The sequence below is a fragment of the Phaethon aethereus genome (assembly GCF_964289735.1).
Source record: "Phaethon aethereus genome assembly, chromosome: 1".
NCBI classification, from domain to species: Eukaryota; Metazoa; Chordata; class Aves; order Phaethontiformes; family Phaethontidae; genus Phaethon; species Phaethon aethereus.
Genome location: NC_138575.1, coordinates 156,380,189 through 156,401,775, shown reverse-complemented (window position 1 = coordinate 156,401,775; position 21,587 = coordinate 156,380,189). Strand labels below are relative to the sequence as shown.

At 38.7% G+C, this 21,587-nt stretch overlaps 1 protein-coding gene across 1 annotated transcript in view; it reads left to right on the top strand.

The window, feature by feature from the left end:
• The window catches only part of MYO16 (myosin XVI), a gene marked incomplete at both ends in the record, with an annotated part of 338,331 nt that overhangs the window by 106,669 nt on the left and 210,075 nt on the right, over positions 1–21,587 (top strand). The window contains 3 exon segments of the mRNA XM_082013934.1: positions 2,420–2,545; positions 17,810–17,885; positions 19,135–19,288. Of these exon segments, the coding sequence (XP_081870060.1) occupies positions 2,420–2,545; positions 17,810–17,885; positions 19,135–19,288 (356 nt within the window).

Genomic DNA, 21,587 nt, shown 5'->3' with positions numbered 1-21,587 from the left:
AACTGCTCTGTCTCTATTCATGGGTGTGGAGTCAGGCAGTCTGTGATAGCTGTATGTACATCAAAGGGTTCTGAGAATAGCTTTTTGTTGCTCTACATGTATCTGTACAGAGAAAACAACAAATATCTCAGTCGTAAGTAGCAAATGAGGTTTGTTTTCTCTTGACACTATATATCTAAGTCCATGTGTAAGTTAAGATGAATCAGGCAAAAAATCGATGCCATAAATGTATAAATGCACACATTCTCATAGGTTCATAACACATACGTATGTGTGCATGCAATACAGACATAATGATATATGGAAAAATTAATTTTTCTGCTAAATTATCCTGGAATAATCTTTTCTTTGAAAGATTTCAGTCAGAAAAAATTTCCTTTGTCCTGTGAGCTTTTAAACTACGTTAAAATAACACTTGTCAAACTGATGTCTGAATAGAAAATATAATTTCTTCTCTTAAAACAGGAGAAAAGCTGAAGCTATGCCAAATTATGGGAAAATTCTGAAGTTTTTGTACATTTGAAATTGGAAAGTTTATACCATACAAAATTAATGTTCTGCCCCCAGGGCAGGGTTATTCAGCCCCCTTTCCAGGGCAAGATTTTTGATGAGCTTTAATGTGTTTCATCCCTCTGCATCAAGGATGTTCACGGAGAAAACTTTATGCATACTCTGCAAGTGCAGCTGAACCAGAAATTGCAAATAAGGCAAATAATATCCTGGACTTTGTTTTTGGTGTCTGCTATGCTTATAGTGACTTTGGAACATACAGTTCTAGTAACAGGTTTAATGCAAGACCTTTTTCTTGCTGCTAGGCATTCATTCAAATGCTCAGAAAAAACAGGTTTTTTGGCTAACATTCCTTCAGGGCAAAAAAAAATCATGTAGTTGGGCTACATGATTTTGGGACACAGGTTACCACCTATACTCTGAGTTGTCCGTTTCTGCAATTTTCCTGAGCTCTGTTCTTACTGACTATCATAAGAATTGATTCCTTCTAACTGCAGATGAGCAACTATATTGTGCCAATTCCCATACCTAAATTTTGTCCCCTTTGCTCCCTGAAGTGGAGGGAATGTTTGAAATAATAACAGAGAACCATGAGAGAATAAACACCACTAAACTAACCTGGATCAACCTGGTTGTATGAAGTATGTGCCTCAACATGCAGTTAAGTATCTAGGGAAGCAATGCAAGTAAAAGAAATAAAATCTCTGTGGTTCAAAATTAAGAAAGTATTGTTTGTGACTGATTTTGTGCTGCAAACTCAATGTGTTTGTTTTGATTATGTGTTAATGAATTCATTCTGGAGTAAAATAGTGTCAACTTACGTTTGGGATATTTGAACTGCCACAAACGAAAATTAGGTCTAGGCCATACCCTGCTGAAATGTATGAATATACCTGCGTTCATTAAGTTTGTGAATGTGTTTGAAAGGATGTTTCCTTGAAATTGTATGAAAAGTATCTAGTGAGGCTAGACTGTTTAAATAATTCTCAATAAGCCAACATTGTTATTTTTTGGTGGATTTTGTTTTCCTTGGGGAGGAGTGGCTGGAGAGCTGCCCAGTGGAAAGGGACCTGGGGGTGCTGGTTGACAGACGGCTGAACATGAGCCGGCAGTGTGCCCAGGTGGCCAAGAAAGCCACCAGCATCCTGGCCTGTATCAGGAATAGTGTGGCCAGCAGGAGTAGGGAAGTGATCGTGCCCCTGTACTCGGCACTGGTGAGGCCGCACCTCGAATCCTGTGTTCAGTTTTGGGCCCCTCACTACAAGAAGGATGTTGAGGTGCTGGAGAGTGTCCAGAGAAGGGCAACGAAGCTGGTGAAGGGTCTGGAGCACAAGTCTTATGAGGAGCGTCTGAGGGAACTGGGGTTGTTTAGTCTGGAGAAGAGGAGGCTGAGGGGAGACCTTATCGCTCTCTACAACTCCCTGAAAGGGGGTTGTGGTGAGGTGGGTGTTGGTCTCTTCTCCCAAGTAACAAGTGTTGGATGAGAGAAAACAGCCTCAGGTTTCTCTAGGAGAGTTTTAGACTGGAAAAATTTCTTCACCAAAAGTGTTGTCAGGCATTGGAACAGGTTGCTCAGGGAAGTGGTTGAGTCACCATCCCTGGAGGTATTTAAAAGACATGTAGATGTGGTGCTTAGGGACATGGTTTAGTGGTGGGCTTGGCAGTGCCAGGTTAACAGTTGGACTTGATGATCTTAAGGGTTTTTTCCAACCTAAACAATTCTGTGATTCTACAAACGTTAAAAAAAGATTCCACAGTTGTTTTCTAGTCTGTTGTTATCACATGTTTATTTTGTATCTGTTGTTATTCTGATTTAGCCAGTTAGGTCTGTGGGGCAGCCAAGATACACAGTAGGGCATCACGGGCTTTTCTGATTTCTCTAAATTATTAATATACTTTTATATTGCAGCTGCATGTGGCCTGTGCTAATGGATACAAGAATGTTGCATCTCTGATACTGGATCATGGGGCGGATCTCAATGTAGTGGATAATCAGTACTGGACACCCTTGCATTTAGCTGCAAAGTATGGACAGGTAAAGCATGATTTTTTCACCTGCTTCTCTTTTCTTTGGGGTAGTCTTCTGTAGCAATAGAAAATACTTTCAAGTCAGGGAGAATATTCTGGTTTTAATAAGAAAAGCTTACACATTTCTGTACTATAGGTGGTATCTCAAATGGAAGAGATCATTTGAGAATAGACATTATAAAGCTATCAAGCCTGTACAGCTCATTAAAATCAATCTACCACCAACAGCAGTTTGTCTCCAGCAAAAATTAAATTTCACTGAAATTTGAAAGGGAGCTTGTTATTTTCTTATATTTTGATGTCAAACTCTTTTTGCGAACTTTTTTGCTGTGTATATCTCTGTGAATGAGTGTTCAGGATCTACTTAACACAGTAGTCGCTGTGTTTTAGTCTACTTTTTGACTATTTTAGTAGTCAAATCTTTCCAGCCACTGAGTTGTGGAAGGGTGCCCTGGATTTGGGATTTGGAGGCCATGCCTAAACAGGACTCATGCCTCTTAACATCCCACCTTTTCACATTTCCTTCACCCTCACTCTCCCAGGACATGCTCGGTGTGTCTTTGTTACAGTCTGACCATTTCAGGAGAGTTCCCCACAGCTCCCACTGACCCACCTCATGGCTCACAGATCACCACTTACTTACAGTTGCCTTCCAAAAACCTCTCTGATGCATCCTAGCTCAGCCTCCCACATTCCTGCCCTCTCTCCTGTCAGATCTCTGCTGCACTCCTGGAAAACTTGTCCCTTCCTATCTTTGTCTTCCACCAAGAGAGGCTGGACCTGCTCTGCCATGGACACAAGACTGAGCTTCCCAGTGTTGCTCTGAATACAATCTGCTTGCTTCTGTTCAGATTCCTGCTGATCCTTCCTGACACTGAATGTAGGTGTACTGAGTTAGTCAGAAAATGCTATGAATTGTAGCTGTCAAGCCATTCCTCTGTTTCTTCTGTACTTTGCCATCTTGTAAAGCCTGTTTTTATCGCAATCAACCATGCTTTTGACCATAACTCATAATGGCAAAAAGTTGCTTATCCTAAACAGGACTCTGGTTTTCTTTTTTTATTTTCTAATAGATATAAATAAACCTCATGGACTTCTGCTGGAGTATGAACTCCATAATTAGGTGATCTTAATTCTGTTTCTGATCTCAGTGGAGACAATCCCATTCATTTAGCTGAATCTCTAGCTGATGATTGAAGAGCGCTAGGATTTTTGTTTGAGTCTGTTTCTGGTAGCTCTGTTGCTTTTTGGTACTTGTGTGGGTAAGCCTGTGAATTACAAGACGAAGGTACTAAGACACAAGGGGTGGGATGCAGTTGATTTTACTAGTGATCTGATCACTGCCCTTAGTGATCTGAATATAAAGCCAAGATTGTGTTTTTGGTGGGTTTTTCTTTTTTCTTTTTTTAGTCTTTCACAGCAGGCGATCCATATGTTAATATTTAAGGAGTAGACTCTAAGTATGCCAAAATGTCCAATGAAAAGCAAAAAAGACATATATAAAAGTATACAGATGTAATTCAAGTACTTATGCAAGTACATATGTTATAATACACCTGTCAGACTGTCTTCTTTAGAAAACTGCTACATTATAATATATTTTTAGGTTTGCAAAACCATTTAAGGATACAATTCAGTACTTATGTTATATATTGATTAATGTCCTGTTGCTTATTAAAATGACATACATGTATTTCCTACTACAGCAAGAAGACAGGAAAAATATAGTAAAAATAGTAGTAAATATATATATATGTTTGACACTAGTTAGTTCTTTTGGGATATAGTTTTCTCCTGTTGAGATACCCTATGGCTGCTCTTCTACAGAGTATGAGAGCTCAACATATTTTCGTAATAGATTAAGTCATTGGCTTATATATGCATGGCCTGAAGCGTAACCTCAGCCATTTCTGGAAGGTTAAATTTACAGAGAAAATTCTTCTGTAAAAATATACTGAACCGATGTTTCGTTAGCAAGCGAGGCATCAGTGACATTTTGCATCTACTGTAGTTTTATTTTTCTCATCCCATCTTGTCCTGTGCTGTTCTGTAGTTCTGCTGCCCTCGCTGGTCCCACTGGATCCTCGCGTGATACTGCAGGCAGGCACACGCTCACCCTGCCTGCGCTCAGGCTTCCGTGGGGCGAGAAAGCTCTTATTCAGAAGTAAGGCGATTGCAGTGATGTGATCTTGAGCTGGAGATACTGTTTCTTACATTTCAGGATGGCTTCCAAATTCGGGCTTTGTGCTGGGTTAATGTAGTTATACAATGGCTGTAAGTCTCTTCTAGGGTGAAGCTTAAACACCAGTTTTATTGAAAAGGACTTGAAAGGACTGAATTGAAAGGACTGGGGAAGAACTTTTCTTTGGTTATATATGTGTAACGTGTATGTTTGCAACACTAACCCATGATGACTCGAAATACAATTTTTGTTATGAGATTAGGTATTTGTCTTTTTGAAACAGACCTGTACATGTAAAATTTGTAATTGAAAGTGGCTAATGGAAAAGATGTCTTTTCTTTTGAAGTGCTCTAAGAGCTCAGATTGCTGTTTTGTGAGATGATGCTTTTTGCTGGCTCTTTTCTTGAACTGTGTCTCCCTTTATGTCCCAGATGATGATGGCAGTGATTATTACTATTCCAGGAGTTTTCTGTGAGAAGCCAGGGACCAGTTGTGCTAGTCACTGTGCAAGTTCTATGGGTAGACATAGAAGAAGATGAATGAAGTAACATTGTACTCTTCCGCACTAACATTAACAAAATACAGAGCAAATATCTTCCCTTTGTAATGTTAATGAGTAATACAATTTGGAGACACCTTATTATCATTATAGGTAATTTGCCATCCTTGTTTAGGAGATAAATACGGCTTCCATGTGGATTCTGTTTGTAAGAAACAAATAGATAATTTAAATTCCTTTATAAGAGGGATTTATTAGAGATCAGAGAAAATATTTCATCCAGTAGCTAAGCCACTGGGGAGTTTTTAAAATTTCCCTTCTTATGGTGATAATTTTGAAACATCTTTTAGCCTTACTATGAATTCCTGTGCATATCATATTTCATTTTGAGTAATTAATTATAGACATTGTTACTATTTGGGAAAAAAAGTAGTATGGCAGAATGGGAATAACCTTAATCAAGATATGATTTAAATTAAAATATATTTATGAGGAAATAATTTTTTAGCCAAAAACATTAATATTCCCTGAGAAAGTCATTAATATAATTTCTGGACTCCATTCTTTACAGTTTCACCCTTTGGTAACACATATTTTTAGCAGGTTTTTTCAAAAAGTCACACTTGAAAAACTTGCTACAGTGATAAATCCATATGTTCTACTAAAAGACTGTAAAAAAATCTATTTGGTTTTAGTCTGATGGTCTTCTCAATTCTTGAAATGATTTCTTTCATTCCAGGAATGTATCTGAACAGAAAAATAGCCTTTTCTTGTCTTGCACCTTGTCTAATAAGCAAAAATCCTTTAATGATTGTTCCCAGAAATTTCAAAAAACCCCTTCTAAACCTTTGCTTTTTAGCAGTTTACTAGCACTGCTGTGGCAATACCTGCAGCCAAACCCCATCCAATATATAATTAATGTTATATTCTATGAGTCATAAGGACTGATAATTTTCCCTGTTTATAAAAATGGCTACAAAATTCTTAGTAATTCAGATATATTTTTCATTTGCAGAAGCTGCTTACCTTAATAAAATTCAATTGGGTTGTTTATACAAATGCCACATTTACTTTTTGAACTCTTTTATGTTATAGACCGTACATACATACATTTTGCATATTACCTTATGAAAAAACTTGAGTAGTGATATTCTTATGAAGAAATTGTTACATTGTTTTAGAGTGACATCCAGACTCAGTTGAAGGGCCTGAGCTCTCTATATATACATCTTTATGTTTGCAAATGCACAAAATACAAAAAATGAAAATAAATATGAGATACAAAAAATGAAAAAACCCCACATATTTGGCTATTTGTAAGACCATAACAACAGTAGAGATGGTACTAATTTACCTGGAAAAAAATAAATACTGAAGTTTAAAACTTATAGTGAGAAAATTTAATTTGCATCTGTACAGGAGGAAACTTTCAAAGACTAAAGGTGCTGCAAGCTTCTCGTTACAAATCTCAAGTTGTAATTTAATATACAACATAAGTGGATTACAAAAACTTTATTGCTTCAACTTCCACAGTAAATTATATGACAAATTATTGGAGCAAAGATACATTACCCTGAGTGAGCTAAGCATGTGAAAGGTATCACACCCACACCTTATGATCAAAACCTGGCTTGTAGAGACATCTCAATAATGGCAAGACCAGTTTTATTTTGTATGGGATTCTTCTCAACTAAATTTAGCCAACTACAAGCACAAAACCAAAACTTTGTCTTGTCTAATGTCTAACTCTAGCATCACCTCTAGAGCGCAATTCAAACAAATCTACAAGGTGCATTCAAAACAGGTGAATCATGACTTAGAGGTCTGACCTTCCCTGATTATAGAGGTCATGGGCAACTAGCATATGTGAGAGGTCTAACTTGTACGTTTTAAAATGCTACAGGAGGAATCCAAACCAAAGTGCAGGGCAAAAGGGCCAAGGGATGGGTCAACTGCCCGCTGGATGTGCTGGGTCTCCCCAGTCATCATGAAGGGGGCATGGAGTTGGTGCCTTACTCTTAGACAGTGTAAAGCTGCACAGAGTGGATCCTACAGAGGGAGTAAAGTTAAATGCTTACAACACTACCTATCTTATCAAAAACAAAACATAGCAGTAGGTTGTGGCATTGTTTCCAAACAAGGAAAGACTAAGAGTTTTAAGTGCCAGTATGTATTATCTGATGTTAAAAAAAAATTTATGTGTACCTGCCTTTACATATACTTGTAAAGAAAAGCAATCTCATGGATAAATTTACCATTTAAAATTTGCTAGAATGGTATTAGTCCAAATATCAAAAAAGAGCATGGGTGAATGATAAATGAATTGTCTTAGTGCCAGAGTGTGTCGATCTGGAGTAGAATACCTTTCTTGCATACAATTACAGGGTATTGCTAGTGAGTTTGAGGGACATGTACAGGATATGGCTACTAAGTAAACAATAAGACAACTGAGGCTACTGGCTGAAGGTCAGTCTCTCTGTTTGTAAGATGAAGCTCTGCTTTGAAGTAACAGATTAGGTTTCCAATGAGTGCAACAGACTATTGACTGAAATACTGCCAGTTGCAAACATTAAAAAATAATGGTAAGAGCATTAAAAAATAGGCATATTTTAAAGCAAAGTTATTCTGAGTTTCTACAACTGTTGTAGTTTTCCCCTTTATAACTATTAGGGCTAAAAGCAAGTTCTTATTTTTAATGCATATTGAGATTCTAACATTATACCAAAAATGGATATTATTGAGGTATTAAGGTCAGAGTTGCTTACCTTAATAATTTTACCTTAATAAAATGATGGAATGTAATAACCTCTTCGACACACATGCAAATCTGCATCAGTGACATGCACAAACCTCTTCAAAACCAGATTATGATGGCAGCAAAACAAGCCTCAAGAAATTAGAATATGCCAGGGTTGCCTACATAAATTTAACAGGGCCCTTTGGACATGCACGTTCTTAATACTGTTATTGACGGCAGTTTGAACTCCCTTGTCTCATTCACATGCAGCATGGGGAGTGCTGGTATATACGTGGCTGCTCCCTGTGCACACCGGAGTGGGCACACATCGTCACTGGGGTACCGCGCTGCCCGTGCTGGCACTGATACCAGCCGCAGAAGGGAGAGCTGTATTTCTCAGGCTGGCCCCTTAATTTGAATTTAGCACAGCAATCACTTTGTGAATGACTAGTAATCTGGCATTGGTAGTGCTGTCCCCGCTGGACACCTTCCAGGCTGCTGTGATCAGGAGAGCACACACTCGCCCTCCCCGTGATGGGAATAGGCTGCAGCTCTGACGTTTGCCTTGGGTACTTTGGCACGATTCCCAGGCACAAGCTGTTTCTTTGTTGTTTATCACAGAAATGTCACCTTTCAAACCAGCTATCGGAGGCGTGCAGGTTGGAGCTCACTCCCCAGTAGCTTAAACACTACCTCTCCCAAAATTTCATCCTTGGGGGATGTTGCCTATGTCTAAACTGTTAAATTGCTAAATAAAAGAAGGCTAAGATTAAGCCAGCCAACAGTCTGGCTCACATTCATATTGTTTAGAGCTAGTTTCCTCTAAAGGAGATTAGTCTTGTTTGTAGAGAGCTGGTTGGAGTGACCCAAAGCAGAGCAAGCAACAGAGCTAACAGTTAAGCAGTATGGATTATAAGGGATACTTAAGCTTACTCCATTGCACTCTCTTACTTAGTGAGGCAGATTTAGCCCCTGGCTTTGAGGTTTAACAGTTTCATGATGCCAAAAGAAAAGATAAGAGAATTGTTGAACTTCTGGCTGTACCTCTCCAAAAGTAACTCCTGCACTAACAAGTATTTCCCATTAACAAATTGGAAATATCCCAAAAAATAAAATTTGTTTAGTGAAATCAAATGCTGAGCTTGTGTCTCTTGGCGTATTAGATACACTCTGTGTAATTTTCAAAATTTGTGTGTGAAATCACCATTCTGTAAGTATATTCTCCCTTAATACACATTTGTCTGGCTTGTTTGCTTGGACTGAATCATACTGAACATGATTCAATGAACATGATGTTCATACATGAACATAAATCTGAACATGAGCCGGCAGTGTGCCCAGGTGGCCAAGAAGGCCAACAGCGTCCTGGCCTGTATCAGAAACAGTGTGGCCAGCAGGAGTAGGGAAGTGATTGTGCCCCTGTACTCGGCACTGGTGAGGCCGCACCTCGAATCCTGTGTTCAGTGTTGGACCCTTCACTACAAGAAGGACATTGAGGTGCTGGAGCGTGTCCAAAGAAGGGCAACAAAGTTGGTGAGGGGTCTGGAGCACAAGTCTTATGAGGAGCAGCTGAGGGAACTGGGATTGTTCAGACTGGAGAAGAGGAGGCTGAGGGGAGACCTTATCGCTCTCTACAACTACCTGAAAGCGGGTTGTGGTGGTGTGGGTGTTGGTCTCTTCTCCCAAGTAACTAGCAATAGAATGAGAGGAAATGACCTCAAGTTGCACCAGGGGAGGTTTAGACTAGATGTTAGGAAAAATTTCTTTACTGAGTGGTCAAACATTGGAACAGGCTGCCCAGGGAGATGGTGGAGTCACCGTCTCTAGAAGTGTTCAAAAAACGTGTAGACGTGGCACTTCAGGACATGGTTTAGTGGGCATGGTGGTGTTGGGTTGATGGTTGGACTTGATGATCTCGAAGATCTTTTCCAACCTTAATGATTCTATGATTGTATACCCCTCTGTCTAGTTGGTTCACCCAAACACAGCATTCTTTTCAGACGTAGAAAGGACTCTGTGCTTCTTGCTGGAGTCTAAGAAAGTATGCCTTCTTACTATGTGATCTAATTTGCTCATCATAACCAAAACACATTAGTCATTTGACTCAACTATGTACTGTAGCTTCATTTTCTTGTCTTTAAGTGTGTGTATGTTGACCCCAAAATAGAAAAAAAAATCTACACAGATCATTAGAATATGCTTCAATGAAAAGGAGAGAGCTGTCTGTACTCATTGTAGGAAATGATATTTAATCAAATTCAAGTTTGGCCATTGCCATAGCAGTTCCTTTGAATGCAGTTTCTGGACTTCTGCACATTCCACAAATATTTTTGATGAGAAGAGCCTAAAGAATAGGGTCTTTGTTGAGTATTTAAAAAAGAATAAAGTATAGTCAATTAGGGAGTACATATTTTCCCTGTCAAGTAGTTGGAATCTTTCATTTATGGTCAGAAAATCCTCTAGAGAATGTTTTATCCAGACATATCTTACCCTCTTTTCTTTAGTCTTTTTGTTCATCTTTGGCATGCAGGATTGTACTCAGGTAGAGGAACAGCATTTCCCTTCATATCAAATTACACTCATTTTCCTCAAGCAGAGAGACCACTTTGAGATTTCCATCTGTGATATCTTTCTTTCACTCAATATATTCAGCAGGTTTCTATAAATGATTCAGATGTTAATTGTGGGTACAGAACACTAAGGCAAGAAAAGCTAGATTTACGCAATACCAAATGATAAGAAAATAGATTTACAAGTTTAAGCTTCATATACAAACTAGGGCCAACCTCAATTTACAAAATTACTATAAAATTCTTGATGTTTACATGTATGTTTTTAAAGCTGAGATGTGCACAGACTACACTATATATTTATTTGATTGTTGTAAGATCTCAGTGATAAATATAAATTTCATTCACCTTGAAATACCAGCTATAGTAACTTTCTCTCATATACATACATATAAATATATACATATATATAAAAACACGAGACGCATATATGAAAAAGAAGTCTAATAAGACTGTTCAGGCACAAATTTTAACAGTTGCCAGAATTATGATCCTCTCTGTAATATTGATAAATAACCTGTAGGAACATAACTTATAAACATCTTTAATCACAAGATCACATCATATTTTTCCCCTATTTATTTTATTTTTTTCTGTCTAATTTTCTGGTGGATTGAAAAATAGAAATGTAGGTTATCAGTCTTGAAGTAAAGACTGCTAAGCCAGACTGCTTCAGCTCTAGAAAAACTTTTAAGTAACCTTTGTCACTTGCTTAGATAGCTGAAAACTGTATTAGGTTGTCCTTCTTCACTTGTTTAAAAGGCTGTATAGGTTAAACATGCTGACTGCAGAAAGGTGGTGGTGATACTTGGGGAACCTGGCTTCCATTCCAAGCTGTGTGTATGAACAGACACAGTCTTTATGGTTTATTCCTCCCACAAGTAACGTTGTTTGTCCCATTGCCTCCAGTTTGTTCCATTCTTGTCTTTATTCTGTTGCCTTATTATCCTGTCATTTGCCTGGCTTCATGTCTTTTCCACATGCGTCTTATCCCATTCCTAATTTCCTTGCACAGCCAGCTTCTGCTCCTCCTCCTCTCCCTCGTTCTCATCCAAGTTTTCTCTTTTCTCTACTTTGGCTTCATGCCAAACTTCCTGCCCTTCTGTCACACTTATCCCTTTTTCCCACTTGCTCACAGTCCCAATCTCCCTTGTTTGGTCTCAGTGTTTTTTCCTCACATGCCACTTTCTTCTTGCATTTTCTTCTTCTGCTTAGTCTGTCTTTACCTACATCCTGGCTCCTTGCCACATCTCTCTTCTTCCCTTTCACTTCATTTATTTCATGCTGTTAGTTCCCAACTCCAGCATTTTATCCGTGCTCTGTTCTATTTTTTCCCCTCCACTCTTTCTACCCTGCTGCTAGTCTCATTCCCGCAACCTACTTTTTCTAATCTGTTCCACTTTGCTGACCACAGGTGGTTATGGTCCCCTTTTTCTGCACTCAAGTAGAAAAAATAACTTCCTCATATATATTGTATTAAGAAGGGAGATCTGTAATGAGTTTCCGACATCATTTCCTGTGTTTAGAGCAGTACTGTGGATCAGATTTGCAATTGCAGAGAAAATGCTATTTAGCTTCTGAACAATATTGCTCTTATTTAGTGGTTTGAGAGAGTTTGGCTTTAAGGGAGACTCAGTCTTCTAAGGTGTATTATTATGTAATGGAGAACAAATATATGATCTTCAAAACTCAATTCACAGTAACCAATAGTTAAATAATTAACTTACTCCCTAATGTTGGAAGTCTCTGTCTTGGGATTTGCTTTTGTTTGTTTCACTCCCCAGTAGCTTAAGTGAATACAGGTCCCTAACCTGCACTTTTCTTCTCAATGTCCTTGATGCTTAGCGAAGTGCTGATTATCACCCCATTCCACCAGTTAAGTACATTTCTCCAGTGTTACTCTAAGCAGTTTCTTACTCGATGACTTACCTGATCTGATTTATTCCATCTGCTGAATATATGATACAGCATGAAGTTACAGCACTTCTATTACAGAAGTTTAGTAATGACAATAATAATAATAGTAATAATAAAAATTGAAACTACTTCCCTGATTTATATATTCTTATTGTAAATCTTTTAAACATCGAAGTGGATATTTAAACCAAGACACTGATACTGGTTAGACTAACATTTAGGGCTACGGTGGACCATACTAACAAAGGTAGGCTCTTGGATTATCCATTATAATCTAAAAACTGTCTTGTAAGCATCTGGTGGGTATGATTTTTTGAAATTTGGCTAAGTTTTGACAGTTTTCCAAACAGACAACAATAGGAATATTCTCAGCCCACAGAATTAATCTTCTGCCTAATATGAAGTCTTCAAATCATACACACATAGGAGCTCACAAGCGTCAATCAATGTATTTTCTCACATCCTACTCCCAGAAATGCTTAATTTTTGGTTGATTTCTTTTTCTTCCTAAATAAAAAAAAAATAAAAAAATCATAAACACTCACAGGCAGCAATCCTAGATCCTAGAAAACTGCCTAACAAAAACCACACAGTGAGGTAAACATGCACTTTTCCAACCCAGTGAAGTAAAGTTTAGCCTTATGAGCAATTGAAAACTGGTTCTTATGAGTGCAGATGTAGGCCATCTTACCCATCAGTGAAGACTGCAGATAATAATGGTATAAGTGTTCTGCCTAGGGTTTTGTTGTGTTTAGTGAATAAGCACCTTAGATATTAAAATAATACTTGGAGATTTCACTGTGTTTCACACACTATTGTGAGATCGATGGTCCAAAATAATACTGATTTTGATCTAAGTTGGTGGATCCAACTAAGTGGATTGTTGATCCACTAGTTTCCTATTATATGGCTTTGTCTCACTGTGGATGAAAGCATGCTGGGGACCATATCTATAGAAAATGGAATGGAAACCTGAGAAGTCACAGCAGGTGGAAGGAAGTTGCGGGAAGAGAGTGGGAAGGCCTTAGTCAAAGAGAATTGAGGAGTGGATGTCAAGAAGGATAAGAAAAATAGCATTGTCCCAAAAAAGGGGTAAGAGCACCAATAAAAGGGTGGAAGAAAACAAGGTGGGGAGATACATGTAAGGAGCTGGGGAGTCTCAGATACAGGAAACAGAGAAAAAAGTGCAGGAGGAATAAGAAATGATGGGAGTGTGTGAACAAAAAGAGGGATGGTGAATCAGGTCACTAAGGACGGTCTGAAATGTGCAACTTGGAAACAGAGGTGTGGAGAGAAATGTTGGTTTTGACAGGGAAGAAAAGTGAAGGACTGAAGGAATTTACTGTTGGGGATGCAAGCAAATTGGATGATGCATATTCCTTGTTGCGCAAAGTAGTACATCAGGACATTTGCATAAAATCTCCAGCTTTTTGAATTTACAACTTAAGCAGGTATCTCTCCAATGCTAAAGAAAGGGGAATAAATGATCTGAGGTAGTGGCACTGGGATTTGGACAATAACTCAAGAGTTCAAAGCTCAACCAGAGCCAGCAGCTTATCCCTTCCAGTTGCTGGCTGAGGTTTAACGTCCTGTGCATTGCTTCAGAGGAAAATATCTGACCATACAGGTGAGGAAGACACTTTTCAGCAGCACTGATTCTGCTCCCCAGCTAATTCACTAGCAGTAAAACTAACACGGCTTGAGAGCAATTTGGAGCTGCCTTTGCAGCCTCAAGTGTGTAGGGAGATTCTTGAGCCATCTCTATCACTCCTTCATGCCCCTTATTTCCTACCCTGTCACTGCAGCCACTTATCTGTGGCAACAGGCCTCACAGTCTGTCAGCAGGCCAACACTGTGCTCTTGAGACTGTGGTTTATGAAACTGAGCGTTGGGTTTTCTTAGTTAACATTTAATGTGTGGTAAACATTAGCCCTTTTTTGAGCAGGAGGAAATTCTATCTGAAGGCTTTATAATGTGCTTATTGCAGTAAATTTATTTATGCTGCCTTTTTTCCCCCCTTACAACTTTTTATTTTCAGTGTTACACTCCATGTCCCATTAGGTTTAAAGAATTGCTCAACTCCAACGCTCCCATGTCCAGCCAGTGTTTTCTCTGTTCATCTGTGCATGTTGTTCTACTTCCTTAGATCATAAGTGTTGCTCCCATTAGTATGAATTGCATTTAATTTCCTTCTAATATTTCCTTTGAAGACTACAGCTCATGTTCACTGTAGGCAGGCTGCTTTTTTTTCCCCTATGCTATTTTGGAAAAAAACCCATAGCTCTTTTGGTGTAACTCTGGTGGTCTGCCCAGGACCATGTTAGACAGCTTTTTAATGTCTCCAAGGACAACCTCACTGGGCAACCTGTGCCAGTGCTAGGTCACCCTCACAGTATAAAATTGTTTCCTGATGTTCAGTTGGAACACCCTGTGTTTCAGTTTGTGCCCATTGCCTCTCGTCCATCACTAGGCACCACTGAAAAGAGCCTGCCTCTGTCCTCTTTGCACCCTCCCTTCAGGTATTTACACACATGGGTGAGATTCCCTTGAGCCTTCTCCAGGTTGAAGAGTCCCAGCTCTCTCAGCCTTTCCTTGTATGTGAGGTGCTCCAGTGGACTTTCTCCAGTATATCCTTGTCTCTTTTGTACTGAGGAGCCCAGAACTGGACATGGTACACCAGGTGTGGCCTCACCAACATTGCGTAGAGGGGAAGGATCTCGTCTCTCTACCTGCTGGCAACAGTCCTCCTAATGCATCTCAGAGTACCATTAAATTTTGCAACCAAAGCACATTGCTGGATCATGTTTAACTTGGTGTCTACCAGAACCTCCAGGCTTTTTCTGCAAAGCTCCTTTCCAACTAGGTGGTCCCCAGCATGTGCTGGTGCCTGAGGATGTTCCTTGCCAGATGCAAGACCTTGTACTTCTTGTTGAACTTCATGAGGTTCCTGTCAGCCCATTTCTCCAGCCTATCAAGGTCCCCCTGGATAGAAGCACAACCCTCTGGCGTAGCAGCTACTCTGGCCAGTTTGGTGTCATCTGCAAACTTGCTGAGGGTGCACTCTGCCCCATCATCCAGATCATTAATGAAGATATTGAACAGGATTGGACCCAGTGCTGATCCCTGGGGTACACTGCTAGTTACTGGCCTCCACTTAGACTTCTTGCCACTGATCACTCTCTCTGGGTCCAGCTACTGAACCATTTTTCAATCCACCTGAATGGTGGAATAATGGCAGCACCTTACCCATTTTTCTGTTTGGCAAGCATCACAGAAATAGGTATTTGAAAATGTATCACAGACTGATGTGAGGTGGGAACTGGAGTTTGAATGCTGAATAAATGGGAATAGGTAAAGCATGAAGGGTCTATGAATGCCTTTGAAAATGAGGGCAAGCAGTTTCTGACTTGGTGAAAAAGCTTCTGGCTTTTTCATTTGTATGAACTGGCAAAGACAAAAACTGGAAAATAAAAATCAAAATACATATTGACATTTTATTTCTAGGGTCCACAATATTTCATTAGATATTGCAGTTTCTCTTAACGTAGTTGTATCTACTTCATTTATAACTCTGCAATTGAAATATCTTTGGATGGTGATAATTTTCTGTAATTACAAATATTTCTACTGTTAGGCACAGTTCTGAAGATTTGGCAGTTGGATTTTAAAATATTCCTTCTAAAACATAAGTGAATGAAGTTAAAACTAACACAGACAGTTTTGCGTATCCAAAAGCAGGTAATTGAAATCAGCAGTGACCTGAATACCTTAGTCTTGGTGATGTGCATCAAGGATTTCCAGCAGGAGTTATTTCTTTGGCAGCAGGAAGCATTGACACTGTAGCATGGAAGAGACTTCTTGTGGCATAAATCCAGAACTTTGTTAACCAAAAAAGCTGTATATTGTTACTAAACTGAAAGTGCATTTAAACCCCCCCTCCTTTGATGGAACCACTACCGCTTTTCAGAGTGGCTGTTAATGAGGTTATGCAACTGCTCCTGATTTAGTCAACTCAATGACTGAGCATGCTCCATTTTTCCATAATGAAAAAACAGAGAGATATATGTGTTGAGGGTTCTCAGCTGAAAACAGGGCTAATTGGATTTGGAAATAAACCTGTTATGGCTTCCTCCCTGCTTCCACAGTTTGCTGAATTTTCTGCTGTTACTGTCAGAATGGAAATCCAGCATTAGAAAGCTGAGAGCAATATCTTTTTAGTTCTATAGAAATTTGCAACAAAATTTTCCTGTTCTTCTGTGATTATAAGTTTCAGGGGTTTTTTTGCATTTAACTGATTCCTTCTTATGATGGTCTTTTGTAGTAAGGTGCCTCCTGTCTACTGAATCCATATTGAATTTTATTATTTTTATTGCAATGATTTCCTTCCTTTTTGACCTTTATTCATTTACTTATTTATTGCTCATTTTGATGCCATATTACTATCCTTTCCCTTACCTTCCTTCCAGTTCAGGTCTCATTTATTTGTTGCTCCCTTCCGCTCTGAAGAATCTGTTCTTTTCTGCACAGCTTATTTTCCCCTATGCTCATCCTGGTCTCCCCTGTTTGTTACATTTACATTATAAATTCTATTTGCTTTCGCATGTATCAAAAAATACAAAGAGTTCTCTCATTTCTTGAGGTCTATCTTCAAATTCTAAAGGTATTTTTTGCTCCTTGTGCAGTTTCTTACGCCTTTCTGACCAACCAATTTATCAGGGTAAACATTACTAGAGTTTTTGATGGAGAAACAGCTCTGGAAACTTCAGTGCAGCAATAAAAGAGCTCACTAAAAACAGTTGCTTGGAGCATTCTTGCAGGAATTGAAAATACGTTTTAGATGTTTTCATTATATGATACTTTACCCTACTCTACGGTACTATAATTGCTACCATTACTAATACGTTAAATGGATTTGATAAACATAAGATAAATGTGCCAATTTCTACTACTGACAGAGAACAGATTTACTTCCATGATGGCTGTGAGTCAGACCCCTTTGGCAGTGATGCTACAGAGTTGTTGAGTTCGGCATAAAGAAATAGTTGTGATCTAAGTCATGACAAGTGGTGATGGAGGGTTAGTTTTTTTGCTTACTGATGTGGATTTGTTTAACACGTGTAAGGATGGAGGGAGACTTTGGGGGGTGGAGTTATGCTGAGGATACACTGAAATTGTACGAGAACTGTCTTTTATTCTGCCTTTTGTGATTTATATCAATGCGTGTAGTAGCTGCAGAAGGCGGTATTTTAGAGGTGTTGCCTGTGGTTTATTGTATGATTTCAGCTAGTGCAGGAAAGAATGAATAAAATAAATGACGGGTATGCTGCTCCTGTCATTTTAAACAGCTCTGGTTTTGCCCATTTTAGACCAACCTTGTGAAGCTGCTTTTGATGCACTGGGCAAACCCCAATCTTCTTAACTGCAATAATGAAAAGCCTTCAGGTAGGTGAAAATACATGTATTTTATGTATGTACTAGTTACTGTGACACTTTTCTTTCCTTCTTGCTTTCTTAGTTATACACTCCCAGGCACACATATTTATATGTGTATACATATAGTTTATATAGTGTGTGGAATTATATACACATATGCATGTGTATATATGTTTTTTTCATATATTGCTGCTTCATATATATACTGCTAGTCATGATCATGCAGGATGTCATATCAAATGATAGCATATTTTTCCACCTGTTGCATTCCCTGTTTATTTTTAGTTATGTTTCTTCCTTGTAAGTTCTTCAGTGCCTTGGTAGTAGCTTCATGTAAACTTTCTTGGTGACTTATTATTGAGTTTCTTTCTCTGTCTCAGCTGATGATAGTACATAGCCGCATGAACTGGAATCTATAGCTGTTGACTGAAAACAAATTCACCATCCAGCTGGTCTAACCCAGTGATCCAAGCAGGGTTAATGCAGTAATGCTAGATAGCAGTGTTGGTGAGAAGAAACCTATAGTTGTTCAACATACTATATCTAGGATAAAATGAAGAAGAAACCCAGTAATGTAGAAAATAGAATTTTTCTGTCAGATTATGAGGAGAAACTTCCTTTGCATAATAAACTAGGGTATGCTATGCTTCAAATAATATGCCACCTACAAATACTCTCACAAGGAACTTCATGACATTTAACCTCAGAAAAGTTGTTTGTGGTTAGATACATGCCAGTTTGTATTTGTATAAAAGGCTATGGACCAAGCTGAGATCATCTAACGATACAGCTAGCTAACCTGTATTTAACACAGTTGAGTTAACTGTATTTCTGGTCTGCAGACACAACAGATTTCAGGACTTCTGTATGTGCAAGACTTATAGATCAAGTTAGTAGAAATGTAAAAGGTTTGAGAAGGATTTCAGTACATGTTTTCATTGAAATACAGAGTTGAAAACAGTTGTTTTGCTTTTCCTGAAGTCCTATGAATTACTGAATAGTACTTCAGTTTACACAGTGAGAATGGTTTTGAGGTTTTGCAAATGACAACTTAATTCCATACTCAATTTACTTTGCCTTTGTTTTCTCAGTAATTTCAAGTATTATTTTATGATCAATATCTGAGCAATTCTCTTCATTATATCTAGCTGGATGCTTAATTTTAATCTTAGTCTTAATCTGATCTAGATATTTGAACTGAAAGGAGATGTTCTGCACTGTTTTCTTTGACTGATACCTTGATGTTCCAATGTTTTAGATGTTGCAGCTTCTGAATTTATTGAGGAAATGCTTCTGAAGGCTGAAATCATTTGGGAGGAAAAAATGAAAGACCCTTTAGCTGTTTCTACTTTATCTCAAGAAGAGCCATACGAAGAGATCATCCATGATCTGCCTACAATTTCCAATAAACTGTAAGTGTTTCTGTTGTTAGGAGTGATGCACTGAGGCCAGATTATTATTTGAACTGTCTTTGTCAATCTGTGAATCCTGCCTGTGTGTCCTTGGAGATATTCAAAACCCATCTGGACATGGTCCTGAGCAACTGGTTCTATGTGTCCCTGCTTGAGCTGAGGGGTTGGACAAGATGCCTTCTAGAGGTCCCTTCCAACATCAACCATTCTGTGATTCTGTGATTCTGTGTGATTTGATAGGTCAAGTCCATTTCAGAAATCTACAGAATCGTCTTTTGTATTTGTATCTGTTATCTCTTTTTGTCAACCTTAGTTCTATAAATACAGAGTATGAGTAATAAAATACATTGTTATAATTGCCAGTAAAATTATCTGTGGTTGCCTCAGCAGAATTATTAGAGGTTAATATGTAGACCCACACATCCTTTTATTAAGGTAGATGGCAATAGTATAGTAAAACCACCATTGCTTATGAGAGAAGCAGGGACAAATCCTGAAAGTAAAAATAATATGTGTAATCACAGATAAAATGATACAACTTCAGGGAGTTACAAATTTGTAGTTAGATTTATACTATTTAAAAAGGAAAGCAAAAATGGAAGCAAACATTTATAGACTTAGGGAAAACACCTTTCCTCCCCCTTTCTGAAGCTCAATTTCACTCCAAACACCTCTTCTCTTCCCCCTTGTTAATGCTGCAAGTTACACTGAACCCCTTCAGTGAGGGGTTCAGGGTTCAACAGGACAGGGTTGCAGTTATTTCTCTCTGCCGTGCCTTCCTTCTTGCTCTTTTCCTGTGCTTTGGCATGGGTCCTCCACAAGCTGCAGGACCTTTAGGGGAGTACCTGCTCCAGCATAGCTCCTCCACGGGCCACAGTCCCTTCAGGGAAATATCTGCTCTGGTGTGGATCTGTCAATGGGCTTCAGTCCTTCTAGGGGTGTACCTGTGTGGATCCTCCATATGCCACACAGGAAAAGAGCAAGAAGGAAGCAGCAGCAGAGAGAAATAACTGAAGTCCCTTCAGGGGGTGGTGGTGCCTACTCTGTCATGGAGCACCTCCTACTCCTCTAACCTTAGTGGTCCTTCTTTTGTTTCTCAGTCTTTTCGTTCCTTCTTCTTCTCTCCTTGTGGCATTTTCTGCCTTTTCTTAAATACGTATTCACAGAGGTGCCACCAGCTTGGTCAATGGTCTCAGCTGTTTCCTGTGGTGGGTCCATTGTGGAGCTGGCTGAAACCGACTGTGTCCAGCATGGAGCAGCACATGGCCTCTTCCCACAGAGAACCCCCTGCAGTCCCTCTGCTACCTAAACCCTTGCAGCTTATGCCCAGCACAGTAATTTGCAGAAAATGCACTTTGCTTATTTCTTTATATAAATATTAACAGCATCTGACTGTTTTGATAGAGAATTATAATTTGTGAATAAAATGGTGGAATCTGGCCCATGAAAATGGGTGGCAGCAGAAGCCGACAAGCAGGAAGCTGGTTTCATGTTGGAGACCACATTGTCTTACAATCAACATTTGCCTTTCCTTCCTATTATCAGTAGGAGTTCCTCTGAAGTTGACCAAGTAAATTACCTAAAGGACAGAATTTTACTAATGATGTCATGAGGTTTTTTTGAAGGTTGACCAATGAAGAAAACCTAAGGTCTATGCTGGAAAATTTTGCCAGTTTTAATTTTAATGGTACAATCAGAAGAACTTCTGTTACTCCACCAGCAAAAATACCTGCATCAGAATGCACTAATTGACATAGCTTATGTTCGGGTAATTAAATTGGCTGTATCTGTTTAAAGGTGACTTTAGGCTCGTGGTATGGCTGCAATGATCACCACTGCAATTCTAATTTAGATATATTTGTAGAACTTTCCTTGGTGAAATAGTCCCTAAACACACAGATAATGCAGTCATCTAGGTAGTAAATAAATACTAAAAACATAGTAACTTATTCTCAAGGTAATGCTAACTTAATCACATTATATATTTTCTAATACATATTTAAGTAAGTAAATATTAATTATAGTAATGGATGTGTTTCAAAATCAGCAGAAGATCATGAAGTAAAATATACATAGATGTGTTCAAGACAGAAAATCAGAAAAGAGATTACATTTTTCTTTTTACAAGAGCATTTCCATTTAGCTATTCATGTAGAAACTTGCATTTAAATTATTCTAGTTGTCTCAAACACTCTTCTAGTGTTTAATGCATTCTGAAGTTTCTGTTATGTAACTTTAAAAAGTTTTTTAGTCTGAAATTTCAGAGATTATGCAGTTTACAGATCTCAACTAGCTTAGA